Source organism: Myxine glutinosa, chromosome 6 (genome assembly GCF_964187855.1).
Source record: "Myxine glutinosa chromosome 6, kmMyxGlut1.1, whole genome shotgun sequence".
NCBI classification, from domain to species: Eukaryota; Metazoa; Chordata; class Myxini; order Myxiniformes; family Myxinidae; genus Myxine; species Myxine glutinosa.
In genome coordinates this window covers 59,702,116-59,714,630 of record NC_136266.1, presented here as the reverse complement: position 1 = coordinate 59,714,630, position 12,515 = coordinate 59,702,116, and the positions used below count along the sequence as shown (strand labels likewise).

Below are 12,515 nucleotides of genomic sequence, written 5' to 3'. Positions count from 1 at the left end.
TCATCAAAAAGTTTTTACAAACACATAATCTCAACAATCGTTATAATTCACCTACATGTCAATCGAATATGACCTTAGAGACGTACATGAACTGAACGATTGCAGATGTATGATATAGTAATTGTTTTGTCATTTTTTTGTTAGGATTCGGATCACCAAGCAGTTGGAGTTGGAGACTGAAGCAGAGACATCAGTTGAGGCTACTGTGCCTGTGTCCGAGGCAGACATTGAGAAGTCGTTGATGGACGGAGCGGATGAAGGCAAGCTTCAGTCAGACACCGAGTACATTGGCACAGTTCACGGCATGAAAAAGCCGGAAGAGGTTCTGATGGTTGAAGTTGAGAATGTGACTCACGAGGAATTCCAACAGACAGAGGAAGTTAAGGTATGTTGAGCATTGTTGTTATTATCCCCATGCTTTTTGGAAAAAACTGAGGGATATTATAATCGGCTCTGTCTGTCCAACGCACTCTCTCCTCCAAAGCTGTTGTGCAGAAATTCACCAAACTTGGTAGTTATGATCACAACACGACTTCGGGTCACAAGGGTCAAAATGGAATTTGTTTTTCAAAATTTGATATCTGGTCATTCCCGGTGGAATGTTTTGCTATCTTTCAACTTTGCTTTAGTTGGGATGTGTGGGGTTTCGCGATGGCACGCTATCGACTTTGCTCTAGTTTTTGTTGTGCAAGTGGAAATGTAGCATTAATTGCCCAGTTCATTAATTATCCTTTTGTTAAATTCTTCACCATCCTGCTCGACCCTTCGAAGGCTCTTACAGCAGAGATTGTGAAAACCATTCGGGACATCATCTCACTCAACCCCCTTTACCGGTAAGGATCTTTATTTTATAAAATATCTCCCAACAGTCTGTCTTTAATGCCCTAACATTTGTCTTGCACTGGAGACAACCTGCAGAGTGAAAGTTGCATTTCTTGATATATTTGCTTATTGTCTCATGCAAATTACACCTCTTGCAGATTTTCTTTCATTTTTTTTTTTTTTTTTTGATTTTATGTTCAAAATATTTTTTTGTGTTCAAAATGTGCCTGGAACCCTGCTTGGCAGTCTGCAAGGAACATTTCATCCTCTTCCCAAAAATTATTATGACATTGTCCATATCCGCCATTGTCCCACTACCCTCCCCATATCACAAACCTTCATCAAAACTTCCCTTCATCACATTTTATGTCAAATTATTTTTGCCATGGAATCGACCATTGAGGGTTCATACAATATATGAATGTCAAACACATGCTCTTAATTGGCTGGGCGAGCAGAGGGAGATCTTGTCTGATCACTGACACGTAATTTCCTCGTTTTCTACTATACTGTGCTGGGCTACGTTGGGTCACTCTGGCTAACTGAGCCTAGGTACAGTATGGCCTGGCCTCGGTTTGTGGTTCCCTAGCTAATGTGGCCTAGGTCGCGAACCTCACAACTGTGCTTGCAAAAAAGGTGATGCCATCAGGTAAGTTTTATGTGACCTGTTTGGCTTCAGTGGTGTTACAAGGGTATTGGAAACCACTGGTGAATTTTCTGCTTGGTGGTAAATATTATTACCTCTGCCACCGAAGGTGGACGGAGGTTATGTATTCACCCCTGTTTCTTTGTCTGTGAGCAGGATATCTCATAAAGTTATGGACGGATTTGGACTAAACTTGGTGGACAGGTTGGGTGCGTGACAAGGACGAATTGATTCGATTTTGATGAAGATCCTGATACGAGAATATTTTAAGTCGTTCTTCATTTTTGAGAGATGGGACTAAAAATGATATATAGCACAATATTTCAAAAAGTTGTGGACAAGCTGTGACAAAACTTGGTGGACAAGTTGAGTAGGCTACAAGAACGAGCTGATTTGATTTTAGTTCAGGTATGGATGCAGATTCGAACTATCCAGTGGGATATGAAACGTAAACTGTTCAGCCTGGCGGAGGTATGTGCTCTACCGAGTGCCGTTCTATTTGCTGTTTGTTTTGGTGTGTTTAAATTTGAAATGCGTTCTTGTAGCACAGCCAATTGTGATGTTTTCATGGCTATTTCCGACCGATTCCACTTCATATGGCCCTGATATAATCTTGTGAGGTTTAACATTGCAATAAACGTCGTGGTGCTTTAATGTGGGTAAGTGGCTGTCCTTGATAACATTGAACAATGTTTTCTGAATGTGCAAAAACTATGGAATATGTCTGTCTCTGTCTCTGTCTTTCCTACCAAAACAGTCTCATGGCTAGAATTAAACTGGGTGGTTTGCCTTTGCCTTCCCAACGGTAGCCAAGGCAGGAATTTGGCCTGGGTGCCCTACTCTTTATAGAAGCCACTTTGTGGTATTTTACGTCGACCAACTAATGCTAGGAGGAGCACCCAACTTAACGCCCATCCGCACTTTGTAATGAAGCACCCTTCCTGAGAAGCACAAATTTGATGGTTTATAGTTGGGCAGGGAATTAGGCATGCGTGCACTATCCTGTCACACGATTAAATCTAGACTTTATTGTGGTGGCCATACAGAACCTGCTGTTTTCATTCATGCATATGTATGGCTGCGTCTTCGCATAACTGTATTTATGCTGGCAGGGCTATCCTGCTGATACATTGATCATGGCACATGTACTCTACTGAAACAATAATTCCAACGCAATTGCTAAACCAATTTACACACAATGATAGGCAAGGCAGTAGTTTTTCCTCTCTACCTACAGTACATCTAATTTCACCTGCTACGTCGACACTGGGGTTGGCCTAATCGCACTGTTGCCGTTCCATCCGTCCTCGTCCTGTGGCCACTTCTCGTCCCCTACTTCACCCCTGCTGTTCCCTCCCTTCTTCTATGTCTTCACTTGACTGTCGCTAGTTCCTTTTCCTACATTCGATCGGGCAATTTGGGATGCACAGATGTCTTCTCTTCTACTTCATAAACTGGCTTGCTCTTCCTTAAAAAAAATGCTCACTTGACAGCCATCTGTGCCCCTTCTCTGTAATGCTGCCATCCCTCTTGCCTCTGCCACTATGGAGTCAGTCAATACTACTGTCTCTGCTTCCCATTGTACCTCTACTGCTTCTGCTTGCTGTTTTATACCTTTTCTACTGCTTTGTTTGCTGCTGTCCCATCTGTTTCTCATGCCTGTTCAACTTCCGGGTTGGTCACTTGTATCACCGAGTCGTTCTCTTCCTCCACCTGGCCGTTGTCAGTGCTCAGAGCCTTTTCAATTGGTCAAATCCATTTCAAATCATTTCAAGCTTCAAAAAGGAGACCAAAAAACAACATACAACCACGGTTCCCGAAAAAGGCCAACTCCCGCTTTGCGGGGAAAAATGGCCTCTAAAGGTGGTTATATATATAAATATATATAAATCCATTCTTCAGTTGTTTGGTCTGTATATTTGCATTTGGTGTCACATTGACTTTAATTTGGATAGATTCGCCTCTAGATGTGTAACGGTTTGCTCCCGGTTGGCTTGAGCTTAAATAATCTGACTGAAAAAAGAAATGCCTTTTGCTATACCAGCTAAGGTATTTTTTGAACACTTGGTTTTGAATTTGCATTGGACAGCAGATATAAATGACAGATAATGCAACTTCACTCTGCAGGTTGTATTTATTGACTTTATTAATCAATAACTGCAGCACATTAACCACTGACCATAAACTAAAGTATCTGAACAATTCTGCTCTTGCGCTTTGAAAAATTATGAGGCCGAGCCAAGCGAGGAATCACCTCGCTTGGCTACATGAAACACCCTGCAATCCATGCCTGCAGCAAACAGACTTTTTGGAACACCGGTCACATTTTCTATTCAATCATGTAACTTTATTAAAGAAAAATTATCCATGGGTAGGTGCTTCTATGTTGAAAGTTTTGTGTCAATCGATTAAGCGGTTGTGGAGAAAACGAACATGGGAGCGAATAAAGGTGAAAAGGTGAGGGAGGAGGAAGAAAAAAATGTGAGGGCCTCGGCCGACATTCCACAACATGGTCAAGGATGGTTGTGGATGCCTATTCCTAGTTTAAAATTATTTGTTGTACAGGGAGTCACCGACTTATGAATGAGTTGCGTTCCTGCAGTCCGTTCATTAGTCAAATGGTACGGACGTTGGAAAATACTGCCGATAACCCTATAATATATGTATGTGTACCCTACCAAGTCACGTTATACAAAATAAAATCTTTCTCATGTTTTTTTTGCCTTTAACTACCTTTATGTATCAATAATAAAATTCAATAACTTGAAATAGAGAGAAAAATTTTTTTAATGTAAAGATGTAAAATTCTCATCTTGGTCTTTATAATTGTTCCGATCGTCAAACAATTAAGGTCTAACGAAGGATCGTTTTGGGAGGGAGATTCACCTTTATCAAATCGTTTCATAACGGCCAGTTTTGTCTCCAATGTTAAGGTTATGCGTTTCTTTGTTGCAGGAACATTACTGCAATGTTTATCAGCCATGAGTAGGGTTCGTTGTCATGGTAAAATGCGTGGCACTATGAATGCAGCTGTGAACAATGTAGTACTGTACAGTCCATGTGATACTGTGGTCCATATGACATCAGACTCTTTACATCTCGCGGAAGAAAGAGTCATGCTCGGCTCAAAAAATGAGTCCTGAGTTGCTCTGCTCACGATCGGTTCGTATGTACGGGCGAATGTTCATATCTCGGACATTAAAGAAAAGATCCTCATGGGGGTTGTTTCGTAAGTCCGAGTGTTCACAAGTCAGGCGTTCGTAAGTCGGGGACTCAATGTACTTTGATCTAGGTTCTTCACTTTGCAAACACAATTTTGTTTTCCATTTAGGTCAAAGAGACGTCTTAAAATGTTAGTCTGAATTGAACCACCTGTTCCAAAATTATAGATTAAAATATTTCCTTAAACCTGGTCCTTTCATATTCTTAAATTTAAAAAAAAATCCTATGGAACAAGTTAGTCAGGTGAATTCAAAACCTTCAGTTTATCCAGACTTTTTTGGTGTAAAAATATGGAGTTGAGGTTCCAGTGTTGAGCAACGTTATTTCCTTGACGTGTGCAGCGAATCGGTGGTGCAGATGATGCAAGCCGGGCAGCGTGTGATCGATAACCCGTTGTACCTGTCGGATATGGGTGCTGCACTTACTGGTGCAGATCCCCAAGAGCTGCAGGAAGTCTTGGAGGAGACCAACGTAAGTTGAACTGAAACTGTAACCTCTAAGTTGTGGAAATTGTGGAACCAATCCATCTAGTAAACATTAACAATGTCATGTCTCCCACCCGCACTTTCTTTTCTTCCTCACTTACTCTATCCTTGCATAACACCTCCCGCTCTTCTTCTTCACATATCTGCCCTTCACCTCTTTCTCCCCTTCCATCCACATAAACACTCCCTTTGTGCTCTCTCTACAGATTCCTAAGCGTTTGTACAAGGCTCTGTCTTTGTTAAAGAAAGAATATGAGCTCAGCAAGCTGCAACAAAGGCTGGGCAGGGAGGTATGTTGACTATGGCCTATGGCATTGCAAGATTGTTTATTTTATTCTCAACTAGCCGAAAGCACCCGGCGTTGCCCGGGTTCTTTTTGAATGAATTTACTACTATAATTCAGCTTTTACTCGCGGCTGTTAAAGATTGACTACTATAATTCAGCTCGGCCTTTAATTGTGAAATGGGCCTATCCCGGCCGAGGCAGCCTCGACCGGCCTCACCACCTAGCCTATAACCTTCCCGGGGCCCGTCCTGAATTTTTAGTTCTTTTTGAATGAATTTACTACTATAATTCAGCTGTTACTCGCGGCCGTAGAACATTGACTACTATAATTCAGCTTGGCTTTTAATTGCGAAATGGGCCCAGCCCAGCCGAAGCGGCCTCGACCGGCCTCGCCACCTAGCCTATAACCTTCCCGGGGCCCGTCCCGAATTTTTAGTTCTTTTTGAATGAATTTACTACTATAATTCAGCTTTTACTTTTGTGGCCGTAGAACATTGACTACTATAATTCAGCTCAGCTTTTAATTGCGAAATGGGCCCAGCCCAGCCGAAGCGGCCTCGACCGGCCTCGTCACCTAGCCTAAAACCTTCCCGGGGCCCGTCCCGACATTTTTTGTATTAGAGGTTTCCTCCTATCTTTCACCCTTCAGGAGATTAGCGCGCACAGACAAACAAACAAAAGCTTTCTTTTATATATATATATATAATATAATAGAAGATTACTAAGATGAGCTACATATTATTGCTGTATTTTGAGATGGAACCAATATTAGAGTGAGATAAAGAAAAAATAAATTATCATGTACCTCCCCAATCTACATGTTTCTTTCTCATCTGTACACGTTGAACATCCGTTGCAGGTTGAGGAGAAGATCAAACAGACACACAGAAAGTACTTGCTGCAGGAACAGCTCAAGATCATCAAGAAAGAGCTGGGCCTTGAAAAGGAAGATAAGGATGCCATTGAGGAAAGGTTCCGTGAGAGGTTGCAAGGCCTTGTTGTTCCTCCTCATGTTATGGAGGTCATTGATGATGAGTTGAACAAGCTCTCCTTCTTGGACAATCATTCCTCTGAGTTCAAGTGAGTTCACCTTGATGATCTTTTTCTTAATCTCCCTTCTTTTTATTCATCATCCTCATCTTATTTGACTTTGCCTTATCCCAGAATTTTTTTTCCTTCCACCTTCCCCCCCTTGCATCAAGTCTTCTGCATCCCCCCCCCCCCCCCACCATCGCTATTTTTCTTCCTTTCCCACCTGAATATTTCTACCTTACGTCAATGTTTTTCTTTTCTATTTCCTGCACTTCCTCTTCCTCTTTCTTTCCTTGCCATCCACTGCTTTTTAACTTCCTGTATTTTCTCTCCCACTTCCAGTGTGACTCGAAATTACCTGGACTGGTTGACGTCACTGCCATGGGGACGCTGGAGTGATGAGGAACTGGACCTGCAACGTGCCCGTGCACAGCTGGATCACGATCACTATGGAATGGATGACGTCAAGAAGAGAATTCTTGTAAGGGGGAAAGATGTACCATAAGTTGAATGCTGTAGCATAAACAACATGGTGGACTGTGAGGCTAACCATTTGCAAATGTGACTAATGTGATGGTGAATAGATGTGAATTTGCAATTTCATGCATGTTCCTTTGCAGGAATTTGTGGCTGTAAGTCAGCTGAGAGGCAGCACCCAAGGCCGCATCCTGTGTTTGCATGGCCCGCCTGGCGTTGGCAAAACGAGCATAGCACGCTCGATCGCCTGCGCACTTCGGCGTGAATACTTCCGCTTCAGTGTTGGAGGCTTGACTGATGTGGCGGAGATCAAAGGGCACAGGTCAGGGTTTGAGTATGGTACTTGAGGTGACGGCATACAAGTCTGTGCATGTAATGTATCACCCTTCTGTAATATAATTTGTCGTCTTGGCGTGGTACCTGACTTTTTATGATGACCATTGTTGCTGCGCTGTGTCCCAAGCACAGACGGACCTACGTGGGAGCCATGCCGGGGAAGATAATCCAGTGTCTGAAGAAAACGAAAACGGAAAATCCCCTGGTGCTTATTGATGAGGTCAATACAACAACAACAACATGCATTTTAAGGCCATGTTCCCTGCTAGAGCGGGGGTTAGCCTTGCGGTCCCCATGACAATCTTCTCCATTTTGCCCTATTTTCTGCATCTCTCCTTGTTAACCCCCTTGCCCGCATTTCTTCTTCCACCATCTTTAGCCAAGTCTTTCTCGGTCTTCCCCATCCTCTACTTCCTTCTACATTAACTTCCATCACTCTTCTCAACCAGTCACTTTCATCCTTCCTCAATACATGACCAAACCATCTCAACCTGTTCCTCTTCACAGCATCAATCACAGGCAATATTCCCATCATCTTTCGCAAATCATCATTTGTCTTCCTCTCTCTCAACGATACTCCACACATCCATCGAACCATTCGCATTTCCACCCTTTCCAGCCTTCGTTGCTGCTCTACGTTCATTACCCATGTCTCGCTCCCATAAATCATAACACTTCTCACACATGCAGCATACACCTTTCCCTTCAGCTTCAGCGACACTCTCCTCCTCATCAGCACGCCACTCAGTTCCCGAAACTTCTTCCGTGCACATCTCACTCGAGCAACCGTTGCCGAGTCTGATCCACCTTCTCCATTCAGCATGTCTCCGAGGTAGCAAAATGTTTTCACACCTTCCAGCTTCACGCCGTCTCCAAGATCCAACTCAACATTTCCTCCATCTGCAGCTCTCTCTGTGCACACCTTACATTTGAATGTAGCTGCCACACTGGTTAATGACCCTCTCAGACCACTACATTTTTGATGAACCCACTCAGCACACATTGTACATTGAATGGAGTTCACTCCGACACCCTTCCTGCACACAGCACACGGCCACTTCCCAGTTCTTTCCACCTCACCACATGCTTTACCACTTGCCATCACCTTTGTCTTTCCGATATTCACCTTCAGACCTTTTGTCTCCATACATTCCTTCCACTTGTTCATCTTTTCCTTCAGTCCATCCATACTTTCCGCAATCAACACCAGATCATCTGCATACAACAACTCCCACGGTAAACCCTCCTTTACGGTCTGAGCCAGCTCCTCATTCACAGCTGCAAATAGTAGTGGACTTAGTACCGACCCCTGATGCACTCCCACCTTCACCTCAAACTCACCACTGTTCCCGTCCTTCGTCCTTACAGCTGTGCGTGCTCTTTTGTACATTGCCATCACTACTCTGATCAACCGTTCCTCCACTCCTAACTTCCTCAATGCCCATGTCAATACTTTGCGTGGAACCCTATCGAATGCTTTCTCCAGATCAACAAACCCAAAAAACAACTTCTTCCTCTTATCCATGTACTTCTCCTGCAACTGCCTCACAATGAAAAGTGCATCTGTCGTTCCTCTTCCTGGCATAAATCCAAACTGCATTTCGTCGATCTTCACTTTCTTACTTATCCTCCTCTCCAACACCCTTTCCAATACCTTCATTCCATGCTCCAATAACTTTATCGCTCGGTACGAGCCACACTCCAGAGGGTCACCTTTCCCCTTGTATAGAGGGTCGAGGGTACTCAGTTCCCAATCCACTGGAATGCGGCCTTCTTTCACCACCAGATTACAGATCTCTGTCATTCTCTTCACGCCCCAACTTTCTGCTGCCTTCAACATATCTCCCACAACTCCCGTCGGCCCTCCCGCTTTTCCACTCTTCATTGCTTTTATCGCTTCCTCAACTTCCTTCTCAGTTATCTTCTCTGCCGGTCCTAAAACTGGGTTACTCTCTATGTTGCCATCCCATTCATTCTCTGTATTCAACAGCATTTCCATATATATTTTCCATCTTCCTTTAATTCCATCTGGGTCCACAACGATTTGTCCCACTTCATCCTTCAAGCAACTCACCCCCATCACATCACACCTCTCTTTCGCTATGTGCTTTGCAATCCTGAATACTGCTTTCTGACCCTCTTCCGAATCCAAGCGTTCTCCGAACATTTTCCTACATGCCTCCTGCGCCTTTGCTACCTCTTTCTTTGCAGCCTTCCTGGCTGCCTTATAACTTTCATGCTCTGCTGTTTCTGCTCCCGTACCCTTCGCCTTCTGCCACTCTTTGAACTTCTTCCTCTTCTCGTCAATCCTCTTTCCAACCTCAACATCCCACCACCATGTTTCCGAGTGCCTCGGTGGTCCTTTTGTCCATCCACATACCTCACCAACGGCTCCCAACAGACGAGCTTTCATTGACATCCAACCACTTTCAAGCTCAACCACATCATCCTCTACCCTACTCAGCCTCTCTTTTAATGCCTCCCTTACTGTCACCTCTTTCAACCTCCACACCTTCATTCTCGGTTGGTACTTCACCCGCCGAGCTCTCCTCGCACCTTTCACCCTTATGTCGCAGACAACCAAGTGGTGCTGTGAAACAGCCTCCTCCCCCGGGATCACCTTTGTGTCCCGGAGGTGCCCCCTATCTCGCCGACGCACCATCAGGTAGTCAACGGTTGTTGTCGACCCACCTGACGTGTATGTAACAAGCTTATTGTCCTCTTTCAGGAACTGAGTATTACAAATCAACAAATCAGCTCCATCAGCAAACTCCAAAATCCTTTCACCTTCTCCATTTCTCACACCATATCCGTAACCCCCATGAACTCCCTCAAAACCATCCATACTCCTTCCCACATGTCCATTCAGGTCTCCTCCCACCACAACAACTTCCTCATCTTTCACGTTTTCCATCAGCTTCTCTATCGCACACCAGAACTTGTCCTTCTCTTCATCGCTTCGACCAACCTGCGGAGCATATCCCGAGATGACGTTCACCAAGAGCTTTCCAATCATCATTTTCACCATCATCAACCTATCACTCACTCTAGTCACACTCACCACACTGTCTACAAACTCCTCAGAAAACAGGACACCAACACCATTCACGCCCTCCGGGCACCCTTGCCACACAAACTTGTATTTCTGTCCCTGCCTACCCTTCACCATTCTCACACCACTTCCCTTCCATCTCGTCTCTTGCACACAACATATGTCCACTCTTCTTCTGACCAATACTTCCACCACTTCTCCTGATCTCCCTGTCATTGTCCCCACATTCCATGTCCCAAACCTCAGAACCCGATCTCCACTTCGGGCTGCACCCTGCCCATATGTACTTGTGATTATACATGGTTTTTTGATTATTTGAGGTCAATGATTATACCAAATAACTCTATTTTTATTTATTTATTTATTTATTTTTTATATATATATATTTTAGTTGGGTGAATCTTATATCCATCCATGAACGTTTTATATAAATTGCAATTTAGAAAATGGGATTATACGACTTTATCTCAGTTTGTTTTTTTTCTTTTCTTAAAATTTAAACAAAGAGTACCTTTTTGACCACAGGGTGGCATGATCATGCATTATGCAAGCGGCATGTTTCCACGGTCTCGTGGTATATTGCAAGCCTTCTTTGTTCAGCTCCACTAGAGTGGTTTTTAACATCTGAACACATGTATTTGATGACAAAGGCCACACTGTTGTAAACTTTGGATTCCTGAGTTGTTTGAAGAAAGTGTTGGTGGTGTGTTCTCTACACTGCGGTGGGTGCATCCTTCACAAACGTGTGCAGTATCACTTTGTCCGCAGGCAGGTAGGGGTTTTCAAAGATCCATTAGTATGTACATAGCCAGTGAAACAAATGGTGCGTGAAGTTGCCAAAGTGCCGAGAGCATCCTCTTGTACAGACAAGCACAATATAATTGTTATTTTTGGAAATGATTTAACATATTTTTGTGCCACCAAACCTCTTTGTCGAACCAGGTAGACAAGATGGGCCGCGGTTACCAGGGAGATCCAGCTTCAGCACTGCTCGAGTTGCTGGATCCGGAGCAAAATGCAAACTTCTTGGACCATTACCTGGATGTCACAGTGGATCTGTCAAAGGTTGGGAATCATCACACAATGCTCATCTTTTTTGTGCTTTGGTAATGGTATATGGAGTGGTATTTCTGTCCATGTTTCTAACTTTGTTGGGCAGCGTGACGCATCACAGTGTTGGGATGGGGACGTTCGTCACTCATTAAAAAGCCATGAATGAATATTAAAGTAGGAACTGAGGGGTTTACATTCTATGCATTCTGCTTCATACGTTTTTTTCATTTATATGTGTGGTGTTGCCAACTCCAAGTATAATAAACTCATTTGAGAAGGAGGTAATAGCAAAATGAAGATGAATGAATAAATAATTTTTTTCTCATTACCTTCTCAAAATTTGTCTCATATTTCATCTTTATGAGCAGCCTGCAATAGTGGAGAGAAATTGAAAGTTCCTCTTTTGCAAATATATATTTAAAATCGAGGCCCAGCCTAGTGACATTCTGGAAGCATTTCTTATTGTTTTACAAACGTTAAATCACTTTATGGTGTGTCTATGTATGAAATGCACAATGAAAATGGGAGGAGGTAGGAATAAGCGATGGGGAGTGTGAAGCGGAGGGGAATATATTGAATGTATAGAGGGAAGGGTGCTGAGTTGGGATGGTTTGGATGAAAACTATCACTTAGAGAACTTAGGTAGGGTGGAGATTTTTTTAAAATGCCATATATGTGTATGTACTATGTAGATGGCCCATAAGGTATTTGATTTCAAGTTTAATTAAATAAAGATTCTGTTGTTGTAGTTCCTGGAGGAACTTTGCAAATGACTTATGGAACATAAGGTCTAACAGTGTTTAGTCGAGGAGAGGCATTGTGTTACGTGGTCCCCTCGGTGACTACCTGGTCTCGGTGACCCCCGGACCGTGAGAGGAACTTCGCCAGAAAGTGGTATTATATATGCGCTTTCGCAACGCAATCCCTATGAATTCCACCCAAGAGAAAACTGATTTTCAATGATATATTTCAATGGTAATGATACCATACAATTTCAATGATACAATCAAGGATATATTCCCCGAGCAATCCACCATCCACAATTCACACTCAACAATCAATCCCCTAGATGATTAAGATGGCCATCTTACATACGTGTATCCC

At 43.3% G+C, this 12,515-nt stretch overlaps 1 protein-coding gene across 1 annotated transcript in view; it reads left to right on the top strand.

Annotated features, from left to right (window-relative positions):
• The window catches only part of LONP1 (lon peptidase 1, mitochondrial), a 32,606-nt gene that overhangs the window by 7,017 nt on the left and 13,074 nt on the right, over nucleotides 1-12,515 (top strand). Inside the window, exons 4-12 of the mRNA XM_068120123.2 lie at nucleotides 145-385; nucleotides 772-833; nucleotides 5,032-5,161; nucleotides 5,382-5,465; nucleotides 6,321-6,541; nucleotides 6,836-6,974; nucleotides 7,114-7,292; nucleotides 7,439-7,526; nucleotides 11,301-11,423. Coding sequence (XP_067976224.2) covers nucleotides 145-385; nucleotides 772-833; nucleotides 5,032-5,161; nucleotides 5,382-5,465; nucleotides 6,321-6,541; nucleotides 6,836-6,974; nucleotides 7,114-7,292; nucleotides 7,439-7,526; nucleotides 11,301-11,423 — 1,267 coding nt within the window. The remainder of the gene's footprint in view (nucleotides 1-144; nucleotides 386-771; nucleotides 834-5,031; nucleotides 5,162-5,381; nucleotides 5,466-6,320; nucleotides 6,542-6,835; nucleotides 6,975-7,113; nucleotides 7,293-7,438; nucleotides 7,527-11,300; nucleotides 11,424-12,515) is intronic.